The 21,620-nt window shown below is 46.0% G+C and overlaps 2 protein-coding genes across 4 annotated transcripts; both read left to right on the forward strand.

Moving 5' to 3' along the window:
- The first annotated feature begins 3,214 nt into the window (after positions 1–3,214).
- Positions 3,215–17,485, forward strand: BCL2L2 (BCL2 like 2). 3 transcript variants are annotated; one of them, XM_017864213.1, is made up of 5 exons: positions 3,215–3,320; positions 3,422–3,818; positions 4,116–4,203; positions 4,685–5,124; positions 5,744–8,679. In XM_017864213.1, the coding sequence occupies exons 4-5, from the start codon at positions 4,693–4,695 to the stop codon at positions 5,891–5,893; spliced, it is 582 nt and encodes a 193-aa protein (XP_017719702.1). In that variant the 5' UTR covers positions 3,215–3,320; positions 3,422–3,818; positions 4,116–4,203; positions 4,685–4,692; the 3' UTR covers positions 5,894–8,679. The 3 variants fall into 3 exon arrangements, with proteins under 3 accessions (XP_017719702.1, XP_017719704.1, XP_017719703.1); XM_017864215.1 differs by lacking the exons at positions 3,215–3,320; positions 5,744–8,679 and adding exons at positions 16,175–16,270; positions 17,280–17,485 and having other exon boundaries at positions 3,485–3,818; XM_017864214.1 differs by lacking the exon at positions 3,215–3,320 and having other exon boundaries at positions 3,499–3,871.
- A 488-nt stretch (positions 17,486–17,973) lies between these two features.
- Positions 17,974–21,413, forward strand: PABPN1 (poly(A) binding protein nuclear 1). The gene is made up of 5 exons (XM_017864216.1): positions 17,974–18,377; positions 19,079–19,146; positions 19,461–19,567; positions 20,038–20,125; positions 20,211–21,413. Exons 1-5 carry the CDS (start codon positions 18,296–18,298, stop codon positions 20,370–20,372), a joined length of 507 nt encoding a protein of 168 aa, XP_017719705.1. The 5' UTR covers positions 17,974–18,295; the 3' UTR covers positions 20,373–21,413.
- Positions 21,414–21,620: the final 207 nt, after the last annotated feature.

A 21,620-nucleotide genomic window follows, 5' to 3' on the forward strand; every position in this document is an offset into this window, starting at 1 on the left:
TACCCACGGGCCGGACGCGGTGGCTCACGCCTCTAATCCCAGCACTTTGGGAGGCCGAGGTGGGAGGATCGCTTGAAGCCAGGAGTTCAAGACTCAGCCTGGGCTACACAGTGAGACCCCTAATCTCTATAATAATAATAATAATAATAATAATAATAATAAAATGTAAAAAGTCCTCAACCTTTCCGGCATAGCATAGGAAAGGTTAACGCCAGGAAGAAAAAAATAACCTTTCATTTTCTTGCAGGGGAAGGTTCAAAACGTCCAGCATGTGACTTTATCTTTGGGGTTCACTGTTTTATTTTCTGAAACCTAGGCTCCTGGTTTGGGCAGAGCGTGGTGGTGGGTGCAAAGAAAGAAAGGTCATGAAAGCTAGGTAGAGTCTTTCAAATAGAAGGTGAGAATGTGGCACCCCAACTGAGAACTGCGGGAAGACCTAGCTTCTAGTGACCTTGAGCAAACAAGGCATAACTTCTCTGGACTCAGTGTTCGTGTGTGTGTGTGTGTGTGTGTGTGTGTGTGATGGAGTCTCACTCTGTCGCCCAGGCTGGAGTGCAGTGTCGTGATCTTGGCTCACTGCAAACTCCGCCTCCCGGGTTCAAGCGATTCTCCTACCTCAGCCTCCTGAGTAACTGGGATTACAGGTGTCTGCCACCACGCCTGCCTAATTTTTGTATTTTTAGTAGACACGGGGTTTCGGCATGTTGGCCAGGCATGTCTCGAACTCCTGATCTCAGGTAATCTGCCCGCCTTGGCCTCCCAAATTGCTGGGATTACAGGCATGAGCCACCACACCATACTCTGAACTCAGTGTTCTCCTCTGTAAAAAAGTGGTGGAGTTCTGATTTCTAACCCAAGTGTAAGCCCTTTGAGGGCAGGAGCTATGTCTGATTCATGGTGTTTTAGTATATGGTAGGCATTCAAATTATTGAATGAACAAGCACTCAACAACTCTCTTGGAGTTGGGACTGTGGAATTCCCAACTACTGGGAGCTTCCAAGAAGGACAGACCTGGCTTTTTCCCCTTTCTTCCTTTCTTTCTTTTTTTTTTTTTTTTTTTTTACATTAAGTGAAAAAAAAAATAAAAGTGAAGTGTTTTTAAGGTTTTTTTTTCTAACTTTTCCTACTGGATTTATATCACTTATGTGCTAGGTACTGTTGTAAGTACCAACTTCAGAGAATAGAGAACTAATTATGCCTAGTTTAAAGATGAGAAAATTGAGGGAGGGGAGAGGACTCTTGCCCAGGGTCACATAGTTAATAATTGGGGAGGTGGGATCAGGACCTAAACAGTTTAGCTCTAGAGTCCACGCTCTTATCCACTTGGCTATATAAGATTAAAACATTTAACAATAATAGGTAACATTCTCAGAGTGTTAAAAGAGGGAATCTTAGAGTAGAAATGAAGTCTCTAAATTTAAAGCAGCAGGATAGTTTAACTGTAAAACCACAAGTGACTAAGTTGAAAATAAACCATGAGACACATGTTATCTGCAGCAATACTACTTAGGACTCATTTTTAAAGCAATATTGACTTTATTTTATACATATATAGAACGCATGGATGTATTCTCTTCATATCATTATATACGATACAAAATATACAATGTATATATTTTGTATATATACAATATATGTATATTATATATAAATTAATGTATAATAAATCATACATTAGTTTGTATTACAAGCAAGCTGACCCAGGAGTTTGAGATCAGCCTGGGCAACATAATGAGATCCCCATCTCTATAAAAAATAAATTTAGCTAAGCATAGTGCAGCACACCTCTAGTCCCAGCTACTGGGGATGCTGAGGTGGGAAGATTGCCTGAGCCTAGATGGTGGAAGCTGAAGTCAACACTGATTGTACCACTGCACTCCAGTTTAGGCCATAGAGTGAGACCCCTGTCTCACAAACAAACAAACAAACAAACAAACAAACCAGGAGTGCAAATGAAGACTTGGAGTAGGTTATTCTCTAAAGGGGGCAAGCTTGCTGGTGGCAGCCAGAATGATCAGGCTAAGAGCAAAAAAAGAAATAAGATTGGCTGAAAGGATACAGCCATAAGGAGTGTAATAGGCTGTGTGTTTAGAATAGAGGAGAGAATTGAGTGTGGACATGTAAATGGTGTGGATTCAGACTATGAGAACAGTATTGACTATGCGAAGGCAAGAAGTGATCTTGAAGCAATAGTGTCAAAGTTACAGCATGAGATGGGAGTCCTAGCTTCTTGCATATCAGTATATGTCTTTGTGCAAATCACTTAACCTCTCCAAACCTCAATTTCCTCATTCATAGAATGAGGATAAAACAGCATATGGATTGGTGACAGGATAAAATATACATGTAAAAAAAAAGCACAGCATCTAATAACTCCTCAAAATATGTTTTTACTTTTTTTTTTTTTTTGAGTTAGTGTCTCATTCTTTCGCCCAGTCTGGAGTGCAGTGGCATGATCTCAGCCTCCTGGTTTCAGGAGTTTCTCATGCGATTCTCATGCCTCAGCCTCCTGAGCAGCTGGGATTACAGGCTGGCTAATTTTTGTATTTTTAGTAGAGATGGGGTTTTGCCATGTTGGTCAGGCTGGTCTCAAACTCCTGGCCTCAAGTGATCCACCTGCCTTGGCCTCCCAAAGTGTTGGGATTACAGGTGTGAGCCACCAAACCCAGCTAGTTGTTACTATTATTGCTGCAGAAAAGACCTTACTTCTCCAGTGACCACAGGGCAGATGGTAATACAGAGGCTTGGTTTGAAGGTAGAAGCAAAGGGAACTAGCAGAAGAGGAGAACTGGGTCGCCTCTTTCTGGCCTTTGGTTGGGTTGCTTTTTAAATGGAGCTGAAGAAAGTGCCAGATCCAAGAGCCCAGGGGGCTGGCTATGAGTGCCCTCATGTGGATCAGCTGTGGTCAGACTGCTTCACACCTGTGACCTGCCCTGTATAAATATACTGCCATGTATAAATTATAGCCCCATATATATGTAATCTGGAAGGATAAACATCAAGCTTAACACTGGCAACCTGCAGGGAGGGAAGTGGAATTGGGTGTGTATGTGTGTGTGTGTTTGAGAACCTGTATTTTATTACTCCATACCTCTTTATTGTTTGATTTTTTTCACAATGAGAATTAGTTCCTGTGTTGGGAAAAAAAAAAAAGAAAAGAAAGAAAGAAAAAAACCACTAAAATCAATCTGATTACAAAAGAAGATGAATTAAAGAAAAGTACCGGCAGAAACTGCTTGTGATCCAAGTCCTGGCTCCTTGATGCCTGGCTGAAGCCCAGCCCACAAGGAGAACACTGGGTTAAAGGTCCTGGAGAAAAGGTGGGAAAGGTTTGGTGTCTGTGTAGTGTCTGCTAGTCCCAAAAGGGTAAGGCACCTGGTAGACGCTTCCCAGCTTAATGGGAACTGCTCCTGTTTTCCAGGCACACAATTCAGGGCTGGAAAAGTTCAACAAGTGCATGGAACATCGGAAACCTCCTGGAAATGCTAAATTTGCCCCAAGATGTCCTGAAGTCCGGCATATTTCTCTGGGCAGCCTCGAGGCTCTGGAGCCCAGCCCACCCCACCGTGCCCTCTCAGCCAGCCCTTCATTGCCTTCAGCAGCCCTCCCTCTTCCTGAGTAGTGGCCCTTCGCAGGCCTGCGTCCCAGCCCCGCCCCTCTCTCTGGACGCATCTTTGGGCCCCATCATCACCCGGCGCCGGGCCCTCCCTCTGGCCCCCCTTTCTCCTCCCTCCTTCCTTCCCTCCCTTCCTCCCTCTCTCCCTCCCTCCCAGCTCCTGCACCAGGAAACGGCCCGGATCCCGGCAGCGGCCTGACCCGTGAGATCCCTAACCTGGCAGGCGGGCGGGGTTGGAGACTGGCTGAGGTGGGGGTAAGGGAGGAGTTGGGCCTTTGGGCTGCACTAGGGGGAACCGCGAATACAGATGGTGTCGGCAGGAAGCCCTTGGCCCTGGGTTTCCCGGGAGGACAGTCATTAAACATGGATTCGGCCACACAGCTGGTAGAGCGTTGGGGGCAGGGGCCCAGGCCCAGAACTGCAACCCCAGCCGTTCCCAGGCCAGAACCTGATCCCTGGCCTTCCCCTCCTGGTTCTGATCTCCCCCTCCCCTTTCCAGAGCTCCACGCTGGCCGGGAGGATGAAAGGCCCCAGCTGGGGGCTCCTTGCCACCAGTGCTGTGTCTTAAGAGCTGCCATCCCGGCTGGGTGAGTGTCTCCTTCCTTTCTCTGTGTGGAGTCAACCATTGCGTCTCCCACCTTTCTGTTCAGCCCATCTGCTCCCCCTCATCTTGTGCCTCTGCCAACATCTTTATATCTTGCATTGGGGGAGGTCCTAAGCCCCTTCCTCTAGCCAAGAAGGTGTGGACTAAGGAGGCCCGGGGGTGGGAGGGTTGTAGGGGTGTCACAGAGCTGACGTTGTCTTATTATGAAAAGAATCTAAAGTATCTCTAAACAGAAAATTTACTTGTTTTAAATTTAATTTGGCATATTAGGAATGTAATGGCCAGCCCCTCACAGCCTGGTCTCATATCATGACTTAATTCCCTTGTTCTTGCCTCTCCCTGTCCAGTGAGCTCTGAGCATTTCCTCTCTCCTCTTCATCTCACTGGGTTGGTCAAACCAGAAATGCCCCTTCTGATTCTCTCTCCATATATTCATGCCAGTCTTTCATCCTTGCCTCTTATAGCTGCCCGGATGGCGACCCCAGCCTCGGCCCCAGACACACGGGCTCTGGTGGCAGACTTTGTAGGTTATAAGCTGAGGCAGAAGGGTTATGTCTGTGGAGCTGGCCCTGGGGAGGGCCCAGCAGCTGACCCGCTGCACCAAGCCATGCGGGCAGCTGGAGATGAGTTCGAGACCCGCTTCCGGCGCACCTTCTCTGATCTGGCGGCTCAGCTGCATGTGACCCCAGGCTCAGCGCAGCAACGCTTCACCCAGGTCTCTGATGAACTTTTCCAAGGGGGCCCCAACTGGGGCCGCCTTGTAGCCTTCTTTGTCTTTGGGGCTGCACTGTGTGCTGAGAGTGTCAACAAGGAGATGGAACCACTGGTGGGACAAGTGCAGGAGTGGATGGTGGCCTACCTGGAGACGCGGCTGGCTGACTGGATCCACAGCAGTGGGGGCTGGGTAAGAAGCTTCTCAATTGCTGCTCTGCACATCCCTCTGCAAAGCTGGTCTCCAGGGGGAAGACGGGGGCTCTGATTGGAGACTGAGGCAGCTATGTTGGGAATGAGGTGCGGGGCTGAGTCTCCCCGTCTGGGTGGAATCAGATTGAGAGATACCTGGACTCTGCACCCCAGGGCTGCCATGCAGTCAACACTGGATGGGCTCATGGTCCCAAGCAGAGGACAGAATCCACACCCAAGGAGTGCCTGCAGGGGAATGTTGTCAGGGACTTTTTGCACCTGAGTCATGGTGTGGGAGGTGGGGAGGACCAGGGATGGGTGGTGGTCAGGCAAGCCTTGGCAAAGGATGCTAGTTCTGAGCAGAATTTTTCGCCAAGGAAAGGATGGAATTCACTGGAGGCAGAGTGGGCGGCAAATGAACCAGTCTCTCAGGGTGGGGGTGCACCTGGGGGGATCAGAGGGGCTTGCAGCCAGAAGAGCTTTGACCAGAGAGGAGCTGGGTATGGGGTAGTGTTGGCAGTGGATGGAACTGGAACTCTTCCTCTCCTCTTCTGTCCACTCTTTCCTCTCCTGATATCCCTTTCTCCTTCTTTCTCTCCTACTTCCCTTCTCTCCCACAGGCGGAGTTCACAGCTCTATACGGGGACGGGGCCCTGGAGGAGGCGCGGCGTCTGCGGGAGGGGAACTGGGCATCAGTGAGGACAGTGCTGACGGGGGCCGTGGCACTGGGGGCCCTGGTAACTGTAGGGGCCTTTTTTGCTAGCAAGTGAAAGTCCAGGGCCAGGTGGGGCTAGGTGTGGCTGGGGGCCAGGAGAGCAGGAACAGAACAGAGAAATGCCCTTGGAAGAAATGGAGTTGGTGGATGGGTGGGCATGGAACAGGATGGACAGGGGAAGGGTAGTGTGTGAGGCAGCTGAGTAGACCAGGTAGGCGATTGGAAGAGTGAGCAGTACACATAGGTGAGGGGAATGTTTTGGCAAGTTTAGGAACGCAGGAGATGGAGTCAATCCAGGGCTGGGGGAGGTGGGAGGGATCACACCTATAGGTGTGGGCACATGAAACGACCTGGAACTTGGTTCGCAGCCCTGAGGAAGGTGGACTTGCATAAGCAGTTGTATTCCATTAGATGAGTGGGATTTGGGGAACACAGAAGGCACATCCCTTTGGAATGGAAGCTTGGGGGTTCTCAGGTGATAGGGAGAGGTGCCTCTAACAGTGGGCTGCTTGGACACGCGTGTGCATGTGCACGCATGCTGGTGTGCATGCTGGGCTGCCTGGCAAATCTGGTGGTGGTGGGATTCCTCAAGGAGAAAACATTCCCTCTTGCAATGGCAAGAACTAGGGGCAGTTCTCTGTCCCTCCTCCCAACCCCTCCTTTCCCCTGCCCTTGTCCTGATGCCTCAAGGCTTAGAGAGAAACATTGTATCCAGACCGAGGGCTCTGCTGCTTCTCTCCAGAAAGTAATTGGCAAGGCTTTGGAGACAAGAGCAGTTCTGCAGCTGGCCTTGTTCCTTCATCATCCCCCTTCCTTGTGCATCATGCACTTGCTGCTGCCTCCTGGGCTCTGATAGAAGAGCAGGGCTGTTGAGCCTGGATGGGTGGAGGCTTAGGTAGCTGGACCTGCCTGCCACCCTCCTCTCCCACTCAGGCACAATGGTGCCTAAAGTGTTTCCAATCTCTGGGACCTCTGTACCCAAACTGAAACTCTAAATTGGGGCCCTAACTAATTTTCCTTTCGAGGTTGTGGACATAAGTGCTGATCTTGAGTACAGTCTCGGTCCCACACTGTGTCTCAGTGAGACTGTTGATGCCTTGAGAGGACCATTTCAGCTCTGAATCCCTTGGGTGTGAGGGTGATGGGCACTCCAGGACTGGCCTATGCTGTGTTGTGGGCTTTGGTTCGGCTTTATCAGGGGCCAGGCATATGGGTTCTAGAGTACCTACCATGACCTAGAAGCATTTATGATTTATTTGAAGCCACACTGTTTGCATGGGTGTTACTTGTCTGTACCTCAGAATCTGAGGATGTTAACTTTGGAACTTGCAGTCCTCTAGAACAGCTTCAGATTATGGCTTTTTCTTTTGAGGAAGAAATTATTCTCTCCAGTTGCATGCCCTGAGCCAGACCTCACTGCTGCACTTTCCAAGGTGCTAAGATTGCTGCTCTCCAATGCTAACTTTATGATGCAGTGCTCTAGAACCCTGCCTGTGGTCCTGAGCACTGATCAGCTTAGCTAGACCATGGTTGACTCTTCTTGGAGATTTTCACTTGGTCCTAGAATGTGGCAACGTAGTTGTGCTCGCTAGAATGTGGGACCAAATTGGCCTCAGGTGTTTAGTCCAGACTTCTGCTTTTGAGAGAGGGCTGCACTTTTTAATGGTATTTCTAGGGGAGGTGGTAGGCTGCATGTGCCACTTGGTCTTGTTGTGAGTATGCTGACACCAGAAACTCAGAGCCAGCTTGTGGCAAGCAGTTGGGGTGGGGGGTCTCTGACTTGCTCAGGACAAACTAGGCCAGTGGTTTTCAAACTGCTTGGCAGAGCCCTGAAGTTTCCTAGGGGTTGCCTCAGGAGTCCTTGGGGAGATGAAGGGGGTGGGGAGTTGAGCAGGCTGGGCAATTTGCCCTCAAACTGAACAGCTCCCCTTTAGCTGTCTTACATATCGGGGTTCAGGGTAAGATTTTATTTGCATTAAGGGGTTTGCTGCTGAAAAAATGTTAGAAAACCACTGACTAGACCATCGGCTCCAAATTGGAACCTGTGCTTCCTTCCCCAGGTTTGGAGCACACTCTTCACCCTACCCTCTACCACAGGACGCATATCCCTCTTAGCATTCCCCGGGACCTTTAGCCAAGAGGGGCTGCAGGGACCATGGCCAGGTTACCGAAATGCCCTGCTCTGAAGCCTTGACACCTGGGTGGAAAGAGAGGCTGTTTTCTGAAAGGGTAAAGGGCTTGGTCTGGATTCCCAGAAACAGAGCTTAGATGGGACCACAGTGGGCAATTTTGACCTGTCCTGCCCTTCTTAGCTTGAAGGGAAACCCCAGAGACTCTTCTGTCAGGGAAAACTAGGGACTCTCTTCTAGAGCCATATAGTTCCTTGGGATTAGCTCTTGGCCAAGAAGGCTGAGTATGGCTCCCAATTTTTAAATCCATTTCATTTTTTAAAAAATAAGGGAAATAAATGTAATTGCCATTTTTCAAAGATTAAGTAGGAGGAGAGGGGTTTCTTGCTCTCCAGAGCCCAAAGGGACAAATAGAGACTTTGCTTAGGCCAAGGAAGGAGCGGAAGTAGGGCAACTTGGTCCTGCAATTATTAATCCCACTCCCCACTTATTCTAGGGCACACATACACTATTTTACTTTTTTAAAATCATAAAACGGCAGAACAGATTTGGTTAGTTTAGAAGAAAAGAAAGCTCTATAAATATAAATCTATATTCCTGTATTTTTATTTAATAATTTATAAATACCAAGTTCATTTGACTTTTATTTTTGTGTAATATGTAATGGTCGTATTAAAAAAAATAAATAAAGCCCAGAAGTTTAATGAGAAGGACTGAACAGGGTTTGTGACTTCTACACTGTATAGCCTGGGGTCAGGACATTTCCTTGATCCAATCATCTCTTCATGACCTTGTAAAAGGCAAGAATTAGAATAACAGGGATTTGAGAGAAAGTGTTGGGATCATTAAAAAGAAAACAGAGTCTTTCCCCCATCCTCCTCACCCGACTCCTACACCAGCCAAATGGTCAAAGCCAAGAATTCCATCTGTTCCAACCTAAGCCTCGGGAGGGTGTGTGTATATGGTACTCTGGGACTGCTACTAACAATAACCAAATGAAAAACAAAGAAAACCTACCAAAAATCTTTGTATGCTAGTAATCAAGTCCCCAGTTGTGGTTCAGGCTCTAATCAGAAGAGTGTGATAATAATAAACATTTCTCCATGGTGCCTTGCTGCCTACCTCAGACTTAAAAATAGGTCTGGGCCAGGTGCGGTGGCTCATGCCTGTAATCCCAGCACTTTGGGAGGCCGAGGCGGGGAGATCACTTGAGGTCAGGAGTTCGAGACCAGCCTGGCCAATATGGGGAAACCCTGTCTCTATTAAAAATACAAAAATTAGCCAGGCATGGTGGTGCGTGCCTGTAATCCCAGCTACTCAGGAGGCTGAGGCATGAGGATTGCTTGAACGTAGAAGGTGGAGTTTGCAGTGAGCCGAGATGGAGCCACTGTACTCCAGCCTGGGTGACAGAGGGAGATTCTATCTCAAAAAACAAACAACAACAACAATAAAAAAAAATAAGGGGGGTGGGGGAGGGTCTGGCAAAAATTGAGTCCCTGCTTCCTTTCCTGCTCCTGTGAGACATTTGGTTTCAGCCATTTTAATGCAAATTGATAGACTGGATGGAATTTCTAGGAATATTCAGCCCATCCTTCTCTACCTCTAGTCTTGGACCACATCAAAATCATGTCTAACTGAAACAGTGATCCTAATTTTAAATTTCAGGTGGGAATTTCTAACCTTTCTGTAATCCAGTGCAATAGATTGGTACTTGGGTTTATGTGTTAAATTGTGAGAAATATAATTGTTTAGAGAAATCCAGCATTCGCTTTCTATTCTCTATACAAAAGTCGACATGGAAAGCCATATTAAAATCAGAGAGTGGCTTAGTGAATGTGGCACTATGGGAAAGGAAATTAGATATTCTTAATAGCTAATATCATCAAGTATGATAGCTGCTACATTTAGCTCCACTGCTGTGTGATTGATTTAATGATTGATTTATATTTGCCTAGTTCCAAAAAATATTTGCAACATCTTACTATAATACACAAAATAATAGGAAAACATAAATGTTTTAAGTCAGGGTTGAATTTCAAGGTTAAGTAAAAAAAATAAGTAGGGGTAAAGGGAAAACTGAAATAAGATGGCAGCAAAAGGAAAATTAATGCACAGAAAAACATTCTATAAGTAGCATTTCCAAATACTAAAGCTAGGCTGTGAATTCGGCTGTGAGCTTCTTGCTGGCTAAAGCAAATTAAAATACAAAATGAAATTCACATTCCTCTTAGGATTTATAAAAGCATATTAGTTAAGAGGGGCAAAAAAAAATTTGTGGCTTTTCTGAGAAAACAGTGATATAGTGGACACCACCTTCTGTGACATCTAAAAGCAAATATGATGTGGAGTTTTGACCACTGTTTCTTCGAAAAACACCAAATGGAGATTCAGAAGGTCCTAAGCGAGAAATAACACTGGTGGAGAACTGTACGAAGGAAATACAATCCATCTATCGCTTTAGATAGTCCAAAATTTAGTCCTATATTAAGCCAAATCATCACAGAGCAGCATATTTGGGCTAATTTGTGATGAGCCTAATAGAACACACCTAGGGCCATCTGAATCTATTAGAAGGTCCTAAGTGTGTTAGGACAAATGACATCTTCAATAAAGTTGTGCAACACTTAGTTACAATTTCTAGTAAATGAATAGACTGTAGATACTGTTTTTTTTTTTCTTTTTTTTTGAGACGGAGTCTTGCTCTGTCGCCCAGTCTAGAGTGCAGTGGCGCGATCTCGGCTCACTGCAAGCTCCGCCTCCCGGGTTCACCCCATTCTCCTGCCTCAGCCTCCTGAGTAGCTGGGACTACAGGCGCCCGCCACCACGCCCAGCTAATTTTTTTATTTTTAGTAGAGACCGGGTTTCACCGTGTTAGCCAGGATGGTCACGATCTCCTGACCTCGTGATCCGCCCACCTCGGCCTCCCAAAGTGCTGGGATTACAGGCGTGAGCCAGGGCGCCGGGGCCTCTGTGTTGTTACTTAATAGCAGATCCTTTGAAGACTTTAAAAGCTGCCTTAAGGCTGGGCGTGGTGGCTCACGCCTGTAATCCCAGCACTTTGGGAGGCTGAGGCGGGCGGATCACGAGGTCAGGAGATCTTGACCATCCTGACTAACACGGTGAAACTCGGTCTCTACTAAAAATAAAAAAATCAGTTGGGTGTGGTGGCGCAGTGCCTGTAGTCCCAGCTACTTGGGAGGCTGAGGCAGGAGCATCGATTGAACCCTGGAGGTGGAGGTTGCAGGGAGCCGAGATGGCGCCACTGCACTCCAGCCTGGCAACAGAGCTAGACGCCGTCTCAAAAATAAATAAATAAAATGCTGCCTTAAATGCAGATATAGGAGAAATACAGAAATAAATCAACTATTTTGAAACTCAACCAGAAAACACACCATAATGAAATGCTGTGTAGTTTATTCAGTCAGTCATTTATGCAGAAAATATTCAAGCATCATCTGTGTGCTAAGCACAATTACAGGCTCTGAGTTAGAGTGAACAGACAGATGCAAATCTCTGTTCTCATGTTGCTTATGTTCTAGTAAAAGAAACAAAAAATTTAAAATTATATAATATGTGAGAAGGTGATGAATACCATAAAGAAAAGTAATTCATTGAGGGGAATGTGTGTGTATATATATACACATATAAGAGTTCAATTTTAAATTGAGTGGTCCGACAAGACCTCATTTCTGAGGTGACTTTTGGGTAAAACTATGACAAAATTGGAAAAATATATTTATTGATGTGGGAAGATGTTTGTCCTTTTTTTTTGATTGGGTAAAAAAAAGAAAATAGATTAGAAAATAATATATACAGTATGATCCCATTTTGCTAAAATATTTATATCTGTGTGCCTTGATATATATTTGCATATTGAAAGTTTCAGGAAGCATATATGCCAAAATATCATTAGTGATTGTCTCTGGATAGTGGGCTTTATGAGTGCTTTTATTTTGTTATTTTTGCTGTTAGTATTTTCTGATTCTTTGACCATGAACATATATTTCCAGTACAGTATATTAAAACAAGTTCTTTAGGTACAAAATTTTTAAAAAGTTAACGGAGCAGAATGGAAATTAAGCAGCCCAACAGAGGGTCCTTCACATTTAAGTGGCTACCCCACTTCTATGCAAAGGCAAACTTAGGGAGCTAAGGTAAGCAGGACCAGACCACATTAGAAGATTATTGAGGTCTGCTTCAAGATAGAGGTCAGTAAAGGAGAAAGGCTCCAAGTTTCTACATCAGCACTGTCCAATAGAAATATAATGCAAGCCACATGTAGTTTTACATTTTCTAGTAACCTCATTTAAAATGCAAAAAGAAATTATTAAACCAATTTCAATAATATTTTATTTAGCTCAGTATATAAAAATATTATCATTTCAACATGGAATATTAAACAATTATTAATGAATTATGTCACATTCTCTTTTTCATACTAAGTCTTCAAAATTCAGTGTGTATTCAACACTTTCAGCACATCTCAAATTGGACTACTCATGTTTCAAATGGTCAGTAGCCACATGTGGCTAGTGGCTATCATATTAAAGTGTAGCTCTAGATCATAGATCATTATTGCAGTCTGTAAAAATTTCAAAGTAGTTCCAGATCATAGAGCATTATTGTTGTCTGTAAGAATTTCAAGAAAGGAGATAAAAATAGGGATTAAACTACCAAGAAGTCAAATATTTATGTTGTTTGGTAAGAAAACTTTTCTGGGAAGAACTATGAATGCCCTCACCCATTTTTACTACTTAATTCTTCTTTTCTCAACTCCACGGAGCCATTCCCTTCTTTTTTTTTTTGAGATCGCCCAGGCTAGAGTGCAGTGGCGTGATCTCGGCTCAATGCAACCTCCATCTCACAGGTTCAAATGATTCTCGTGCCTCTCAGCCTGCTGAGTAGCTGGGATTACAGGCACACGCCACCATGCCCAGCTAATTTTTGTATTTTTAGTAGTGACAGGGTTTCACCATGTTGGCCAGGCTGGTCTTGAACATGCCTCAGGTGATCCACCTGCCTCGGCCTCCCAAAGTGCTGGGATTACAGGCATGAGTCATTGCACCTGTCCCTCAAATAGTCTTTTAAATATGTTTGCTTTTTTCTTTTTTGAGACAGGGTCCTACTCTGTTGCTGAGGCTGGAGTGCTGTGGCATGATCATAGCTCACTGCAGCCTGGAACCCCTGGGTTCAAGTGATCCTCCTGTCTCAGCCTCTGAATTAGCTAGGACTACAGGTGTGTGCCACCACACTCAGCCAAATGTGTTTATTTCGTTCATAAGGTAATCATGCCTATTAGAAGAAATTTGAAAGTTGGAGTGATTTTTTAAAAATAAATATGTAATGGGCTGGACATGGTGTCTCATGCCTATAATCCCAACACTTTGGGAGGCTGAGTTGGGCATATGGCTTGAGCCCCAGGAGTTTGAGACCAGCCTAAGCAACATAGTGCGATCTTGTCTCTACAAAACTAGAAAAAATTAGCTGGGCATGGTGGTGCATGCCTGTAGTCCCAGCCACTTCGGAGGCTGAGGAGGGAGGATCGCTTGAGCCAGGAGGTTGAGGGTGCGGTCAGCTGTGATCATGCCACAGTATTCCAGGTTGGGCGACAGAGACCCTGTCTCAAAAAATAACGGCAACAAAATAAACAAGTAAATAAATAATGATTGTGGAAAATTTGTAGAACATAGAAAATTATAAAGAAAACGAATCATAATGCTGTCACCCAGAGAGAACTATTTTGGTATACTTCTTTCTAGTATTTTTTGGTCTACTTTTATGATCATACGATTTTGTATACACAATTCTGCTTATCATTATATTGCAAGCATTTTTCTTTGATGTTAAAACGTTTCAAAGGCATAATGACTATATACAATTACATCTACTTGTGTACAATAATTTTAATGCCCACTTGGTCATTTATCTGTATTTTTTCAATTTGATAAAAATATTTATTCTGGCTGGGCATTGTGGCTCACGCCTGTAATCCCAGCACTTTGGGAGGCTGAGGTGGGCTGATCGCCTGAGCTCAGGAGTTCAAGACCACTGTGGGCAACATAGTAAAACCCCATCTCTACTAAAATACAAAAAAATTAGCTGGGCGTAGTGGTGGTGCGCCTGTAGTTCCAGCTACTCAGGAGGCTGAGGCACAAGAATCGCTTGAGCCCTGGAGGCGGAGGTTGCAGTGGGCTGAGATTACGCCACTGCACTCCAGCTTGGGCTGTGGAGTGGCTGTCTCAAAAAACAACAAAAACAGGCCGGGCGCGGTGGGTCACGCCTGTAATCCCAGCACTTTGGGAGGCCGAGGCAGGTGGATCATGAGGTCAGGAGATCGAGACCATCCTGGCTAACACGGTGAAACCCCGTCTCTACTGAAAATACAAAAAAAAAAAAAAAAAAAAAAAAAATTAGTCGGGCGTGGTGGCGGGCGCCTGTAGTCCCAGCTACTCCGGAGGCTGGGGCATGAGAATGGCGTGAACCCATGAGGCGGAGCTTGCAGTGAGCGGAGACAGCCCCACTGTACTCCAGCCTGGGCAACGGAGCGAGAGTCCGTCTCAAAAAAAAAAAAAAATTATTCACAAATTGCGATTACATTTTTAGAGAGAAAACAGGCATACTGGGCTTAAGATCTTCAACTTTTCTTTCTTTTTTTTTTTTTTTGGAGACAGAGTCTTGCTCTGTCACCCAGGCTGGAATATAGTGTCATGATCTTGGCTCACTGCACCCTCCACCTCCCAGGTTCAAGCGTTTCTCCTGCCTCAGCCTCCTGACTAGCTGGGATTACAGGCGCTCACCACTACACCCAGCTAATTTTTATACTTTTAGTAGAGACAGGGTTTCACCATTTTGGCTAGGCTGGTCTCAAACTCCTGACCTTAAGTGATCCGCCCACCTTGGCCTCCCAAAGTGCTGGGATTACAGGCATGAGCCACCTCGCCTGGCCTTTTTTTTTTTTGGAGACAGGGTCTTACTCTGTTGCCCAGTCTGGAGTGCACGTAGCACCATTATGGTTCACTGTGGCCTCAGCCTCCCAAGTAGCTGGGCAGGGACTACAGGCGCATGCCACTATGCCCAGCTAATTTTTGCATTTTTAGTGGAGTATGGGTTTTGCCATATTGCCCAGGCTGGTCTTGAACTTCTGGACTCAAGCAATCTGGCTCCCAAAGTGTTGGGATTACAGTTGTGAGCCACTCTGCCTGATCTTAAGAATCTCACCATTTTAAAAGCTTTTGGTACATATTGCCAAAGAATAGAAAGATTGTACTGGTTCTTGCTCCTTTTTTTCTCCCATGCCTAAGTTTTTTTAAAAAAATCATAGTTGTAATTATATTTTATGTACAATTTTACATTCTTCTTTGGCTTAACAAAATTATTTTCACATGTTTGTCACACTAGGTAACCCTTTTAATAGGTGCGTAATAATTTTTTCTTGGATATAATTATAGTTTGCTTAAACTTTTGTCTATTGTTGGATTTAGTCTTTCCATTTTCACACATAATTTTATGTATTAAAGCAGGCCTTACAGTAGTTTTGATCTGAGCTTTGAAAGCTGGCTTTGAATTCCCTGCATACTATTATATATATTACATAATATATATTATGTATAATATATATATTGTTTATATTTTTTCCTTTGAGACAGAGTCTTGCTGTTGCCCAGGCGATTCTCCTGCCTCAGCCTCCCGAGCAGCTGGGTTTACAGGCATGTACCACCATGCCCAGCTAATTTTTGTATTTTTAGTAGAGATGTGGTTTTGCCATTTTGGCGAGGCTGGTCTGAAACTCCTGGGCTCAGGTGATCCTCCCGTCTCAGCCTCCCAAAGAGCTGGGATAACAGGCATGAGCCACCGTGCCCAGCCAGCACTGCACACTTCTAATTAGTCCAATGACTTAGGCAAGTTTCTTCATTTCATTAAGCCTTTTTCTTTTTCCCTAAAGAAGGTTATGGTTTTGGAAATATTTTCCTCATGGGGTTGTTGTGAGAGTCCAATGAGATAATAAGGAGTGGTGCTTATTACAAAATCAAGCGCTCAACAAAAATAGGATTCAAAGCCATTTTTAAAAATCACATTTCCTTTCATTGGCTTGATTAAATTGGGTACCAATAAGATAAACAAATCTTGATTAGGTTAAGATTAGTATAAAAGACCTTTCTTCCAGGGTATTCAATCATTTAGAGCTTGTCTTCGGTGCTCAACTTTAGTTATCCCAGATCACTGAAGCTGAGATGGCTGATGAAGTAATTTGCAGTGAAATTTTAAGCGACTGTGACTCTGCTCCAAGTTCCCCAGATCTCGAGGTAAGGAATTGTGAGAAAAAGTGGGGGTGAGGGGAATAGTGGGGTATAATGAGTCACTTTTGAGTTTTTGGTTTGCTAATGAAGGTGTTCTCTTGTCCAAATGCCTCCGCCAACCATGTTTGTTTAACTTTTTGGTTGGGCTTATATGTATCTTTCGAACTGTAGGTTAGTGTGCCCACAAAAATTTCTCTTGCAAACTTACACTGCCATTCCTTCCTTTTTAATAAATGTGTTAGATTGCTACAAAAATGTGGCAATCCTGCCCTCCAGGGCTAGGTCTCATTGATATTTCGGGTGCAGCCGTGTAGTGGGAGCCTGCCAGGAGAAATTCCTCTGGGATCTTGGGAGCTTGAGGGCTGAAATGAAGGGTGGCACCCAGATCCCCAATCAATGCATGCTCAATCAACAAACATCTAACAGGACCTTATGTGGTAGGCATATTGCCAGGCCGTGGAGATGCGAATATAAATAGTATCCGGCCCGTCATTTGAAGGCGCTCACAACCTAGTTAAGAAACAGCACAAAACAATTAAGCACGCTGTGGAAAGAGGCCCACTTGTCCTGGGAAATGAGGGGAAGCTGGGGTTTGCAGTGGTTTGGTTGAAGGGGGACAACATGTTAGAGGCACAGACAGGGTGCAGGTACAACCAATGGAACGAGAAGGGTGGAAGGAAACAACATCCACAAAGTAACCACATGTTGGGGTGTCGAAGGCTGTGATTTACGGTTTTGAGGCTTTACCTCGCCAGCAAAGGGGGGCCAGTCTGTTAGCGGTGCAGATTGGAAGGGTGACATTGGAAGCTGTCCAGGGAAGAGAAGAAATTGGAACTAGGGAGCAGAAGGTCTACGCAAGAGGGCGGGACAGAGAGGACTCGTGACTAGTAGCTCTGAACTGAGGAATCCTCCCTGCTTTCTGGTGTGGGAGAGCTAGTGGATGATGGTGCCAATAACCTGGATGGAGAAAGTAAGCTCCCTCCTGGAATGATTCATTTACAACCTCCATTTTCAGCAACATCCCATCTACTGGTGCTTCCTGGTCAGGATACAAGTTTCCTGAAACTGCTGCTCTGTTTTGGGCCTCACCCGGCCAACAGCTCACTAGCTGGCAAGCAGTAGTATCAAGATGGCGGCCCCCTAAGGGCTGCCTAGTCATGTGACTTCGGGTTTCCCAAGTTTGAAGCCCGGCAGTCCGTTCGGGGGCAAGGTTCACCTGTCACGAAACGAGTGTCACGCCTTCGAATCTCGCGAGCCAATCGGCATCTGAGACTGGGCCACTGCGGTGAGGCGATCGGAAGATTGGTCCTTTTCAGTCGCCTAGCTAGGGCCAATCACGGAGCGTCCTATACTTCGCGGGCCCGCCAGTAGGCCAGGGAGAACCAGGAATATCGTCACAGCGTGGCGGTATTATTACCTAAGGACTCGATAGGAGGTGGGACGCGTGTTGATTGACAGGCAGATTTTCCCTACCGGGATTTGAGAATTTGGCACAGTACCCCGCCCTAGAGGTGGGGTCTCATTTGATTGCCAAGTAATATTCCCCAATGGAGTACTAGCTCGTGATGACGGGCAGGCAGCTTGACTAATGAGTCCTCGGCGTGGCCGGCGCAGCTCTCCAATCGCCGGGCGGCGGGCCCCAGTCTGAGCGGCGATGGCGGCGGCGGCGGCGGCGGCAGCAGCAGCGGGGGCTGCGGGCGGTCGGGNAGCGGGAGGCAGGCGGGGGGGGGGGTTGGGCGGGGAATAACGTGGCTGGGGCCGGGTCGGGCCGGGGCTGGGTCAGCGATCACTACAAGGGGCCCGACTGGCTTGATTGGGGCGTCACGGGTGCCTAGTGTTGTTCTAGAGAGGGTAGCTTGCTTTTCTTTTATCAGACCCTCGCATGGGGCGAGGGAAATGGCCGAGCGTGGCTGAGGCCGCGCTCCGGCCGAGAACAGGGCATAGCCCTTGCGTTGGTTCCTCTTAAGCTCTCCTCCATACCCTCCCCACTTATATTAGGAGCTGGAAGCTATCAAAGCTCGAGTCAGGGAGATGGAGGAAGAAGCTGAGAAGCTAAAGGAGCTACAGAACGAGGTAGAGAAGCAGATGAATATGAGTCCACCTCCAGGCAATGGTGAGTAACTGGCGATAGCACGCGGAGCCAGGGTTCTCGGGCTGGAAGGGTTGTGGGGAAGATGGGGAATGTGGGGTAAGATACTCGGCACCCTGGAGCTGCTTGTCTGAGCTATTATGACTGTGCCGCGGTCATAATCCGTTGTGTGTTCGCCTGACCTTTGTGAGGCAGAACCTATATTTTGGTGGTGGTAGCCTTGTGCTTCCCTTTGTCCCTGTTGTAATTGTGTTGCTCTTTGTTCTTAGTCTACGTCTATCCTTTGTAGAGGTTGCAAGCTCGCATTTGACCTTCAAATCTAATAGTTTTTCCTCCAATTGGAGACGCTTTAGTTAGGATTCTGAGAAAGCAAGCTGCAAGGGGTTTCCCCTTTAATCTGGAAATGTGGAGTCTCAGCCCACTTAATTTTGCTCACTCTTGAAAGCATTTCAGCCAAAGCCATTCATTAGGGATTTGATTTGGAGGCAGGAGGGATTCCTATACTGTTTTAAGTGTGTATTAGTTTATTCTTTCAATTTATCGAATGTTTAGTGAGTACCTGCTATGGACTCGGCACTATTCTAGGTTATGGGTACAGCAGAGAACAGAACAGACCAAAATCTTTGCTTTCATTGAGCTAATGGGATAGTGCTGGTGGTGGAAGTGCAATATATTGGTCAAAAACAAGTATGTGGTTTTTAAAAAATATTATTTTTTCCTGATAGCTGGCCCAGTGATCATGTCCATTGAGGAGAAGATGGAGGCTGATGCCCGTTCCATCTATGTTGGCAATGTATGTGCTGGGGCTCTAATTGGGGTTGGGGGCAAGTTCTTCTTTTGGGGAGTTATTTAATAGTCCTGAAAGGAACATCTCCGGGATCGGTGTGGTTTTGGGTGTGTGTGGAGGGAGTGGGGGAACGAGGTTAAAGGTAATGGAATGATCAGTAATCAGCAAAGGCTCTGGGTTTGGAAGCAAAAGGATTAGTTCCTCAAATTACCAGATTTCATGTGCTTTGGTGTATAGATGGCCCAGACCAAAGGCTGGGGAGGGTTCCTGTTGAGACAGGAATTTGCCTGGTGCCTGTGAAATTTTTCTCCTCTCATCAGGTGGACTATGGTGCAACAGCAGAAGAGCTGGAAGCTCACTTTCATGGCTGTGGATCAGTCAACCGTGTTACCATACTCTGTGACAAATTTAGTGGCCATCCCAAAGGGTAAGTAAAGGGGAGTAAGTTGAGATAATTTACAGTGCAAAAATAGATAAACTATGTTTTATAGTGAGCAGTGAGTTATTTGCTGTTAACACAGGTGATCTGTGTCATTTAAGATCATGACATCAATTTTGATATATATCAGGAGTTGCACCTAAATGTCTTCAGAGGCCAGATAACAAAAATGAAGGCTAGGTGTGGGTGGCATCACAAACTAGAAGGGGAGGGGCAGCTTCTACTTGGCCTGTTATGGCCATATGGAAATTCAGGCCCTGTGTGTCTTATTTTTACCAGTTTCAAAGAGTAGCTGGAAATTTTAAAATTTAAATGATTTTGAATGAAATTTTCCATTTAGAAGAATTTTGACAAAAAACGTAATCACATTGTAGCCCAAAAAGAAGCATGCCTGCAAGTTGAATTTGACCTGTGAGGTATTTGTAACCTCAGAGAGATACAATGACAATTCTTTTCAGGTTTGCGTATATAGAGTTCTCAGACAAAGAGTCAGTGAGGACTTCCTTGGCCTTAGATGAGTCCCTATTTAGAGGAAGGCAAATCAAGGTAAGCCTACGTCCATTGCTGTTCTGGTTCTGTATAAACTCTCCGGGTTGACTTTAAGGCTATCATTTGTTCATCTCTGACTCAGGTGATCCCAAAACGAACCAACAGACCAGGCATCAGCACAACAGACCGGGGTTTTCCACGAGCCCGCTACCGCGCCCGGACCACCAACTACAACAGTTCCCGCTCTCGCTTCTACAGTGGTTTTAACAGCAGGCCCCGGGGTCGCGTCTACAGGTCAGGATAGATGGGCTGCTCCTCCTCCCCCCGCCTCCCATGAGCCCTGTATGCTTCCTTCTCTCCTGGTCTAAGGAACCTCCCTCCCCCACCCCTCCCTGTGGTCTTCAGGAACTTTGTCTCCTGCCTGTGCAGGGTGAGGAAGGTAGTTGCAGGCCAGGCCAGAAGGCCAACTTCATCATCTTTTCTGCAGTAGTAATTGGTGATAAGGGCTGCATCCCTCCCTTGGTTCAAAGAGGCTTCCACCCCCAGCCTTTTTTTTCTTGGGAGTTGGTGGCATTTGAAGGTGTTTACACAAAGCCAGGAGGAACGGGGCCTCCAGGCAGTGAAAGCACTGCTTGGATATTTGTTACTTTTTTCTTTTTTCGGAGGGAGGGGTTGAAGACTGAACCTCCCTTGGAAGAATACCAGAGGCTAGCTAGTTGATCCTCCCCAACAGCCTTGTGGGAGGATTTTGAGATATTTACTCTTTATTTGAGCCAGTCTTGCAAGGTTAACTTCTCACTGGGCCTAGTGTGGTGTCCAGGTTTTTGCCTTGCTTCACTTCTGTCTCTTTACATTTAAATAGACAGGTTAGGCATATAAACCTTGGCTTTTCATAAACTCTACCTGCCTATTCCCAGGAGTTAGGGAGGATCTATTTGTGATGGCCTAGGGTATAAGAGCTGTGGAGGACTGAAAACTGGATAAAAAGAGGGTCGTTTTTCTTGCCCTTGTTTCTCACTCAGATGCGCTTCTTTTTTTGCCACTGTTTGGCAAAGTTTTCTGTTAAGCCCCCCTCCCCCTGCCCCAGTTCTCAAGGTGTGTTACTATTTCTGGGATCATGGGGTCAGTTTTAGGACACTTGAAAACTTCTTTTCCCCACTTCCCTTCACAGTAACTGGGGCAAGGGCCCACGGGGAGGGGCTTGTACTGAACTATCTAGTGATCACGTTAACACCTAACTCTCCTTCTCTTCTTCAGGGGCCCGGCAGAGCGCATCATGGTAATTCCCTTAAGCTAAAAAGTGATTAGGAGGAAGAGAGAGGAAAAGAGAGAAGGAAAAAAAGAAATTAAAAAAAAAAAAAGACAGGAAGTGACCTTTGATGGAAAAAAAAATATTTTTTAAAAAAAAGAATTACGTGAAGGAGGAGAAATCCCCATAAACTAACGGCTGAGGAGGGACTGCTTTTGGGGGTAGGGGAAGGCCCAGGGGTGGGGGCAGGGGGCCTGCTTATTCAACTCTGGGGATTCGCCATGGACACGTTCAACTTGCGGC

This window comes from Rhinopithecus bieti, unplaced genomic scaffold (genome assembly GCF_001698545.2).
Source record: "Rhinopithecus bieti isolate Rb0 unplaced genomic scaffold, ASM169854v2 scaffold_74680, whole genome shotgun sequence".
Lineage (NCBI taxonomy): Eukaryota > Metazoa > Chordata > Mammalia > Primates > Cercopithecidae > Rhinopithecus > Rhinopithecus bieti.

Coding starts and splice junctions, on each gene's coding strand:
- PABPN1 (XM_017864216.1), top strand. CDS start 18,296: ATGGAGGAAGAAGCTGAGAAGCTAAAGGAGCTACAGAACGAGGTAGAG. Junction 18,378..19,078: donor GAGTCCACCTCCAGGCAATG/GTGAGTAACTGG, acceptor TTTTCCTGATAG/CTGGCCCAGTGATCATGTCC. Junction 20,126..20,210: donor TTAGAGGAAGGCAAATCAAG/GTAAGCCTACGT, acceptor TCTCTGACTCAG/GTGATCCCAAAACGAACCAA.
- BCL2L2 (XM_017864213.1), top strand. CDS start 4,693: ATGGCGACCCCAGCCTCGGCCCCAGACACACGGGCTCTGGTGGCAGAC. Junction 5,125..5,743: donor TCCACAGCAGTGGGGGCTGG/GTAAGAAGCTTC, acceptor TCTCTCCCACAG/GCGGAGTTCACAGCTCTATA.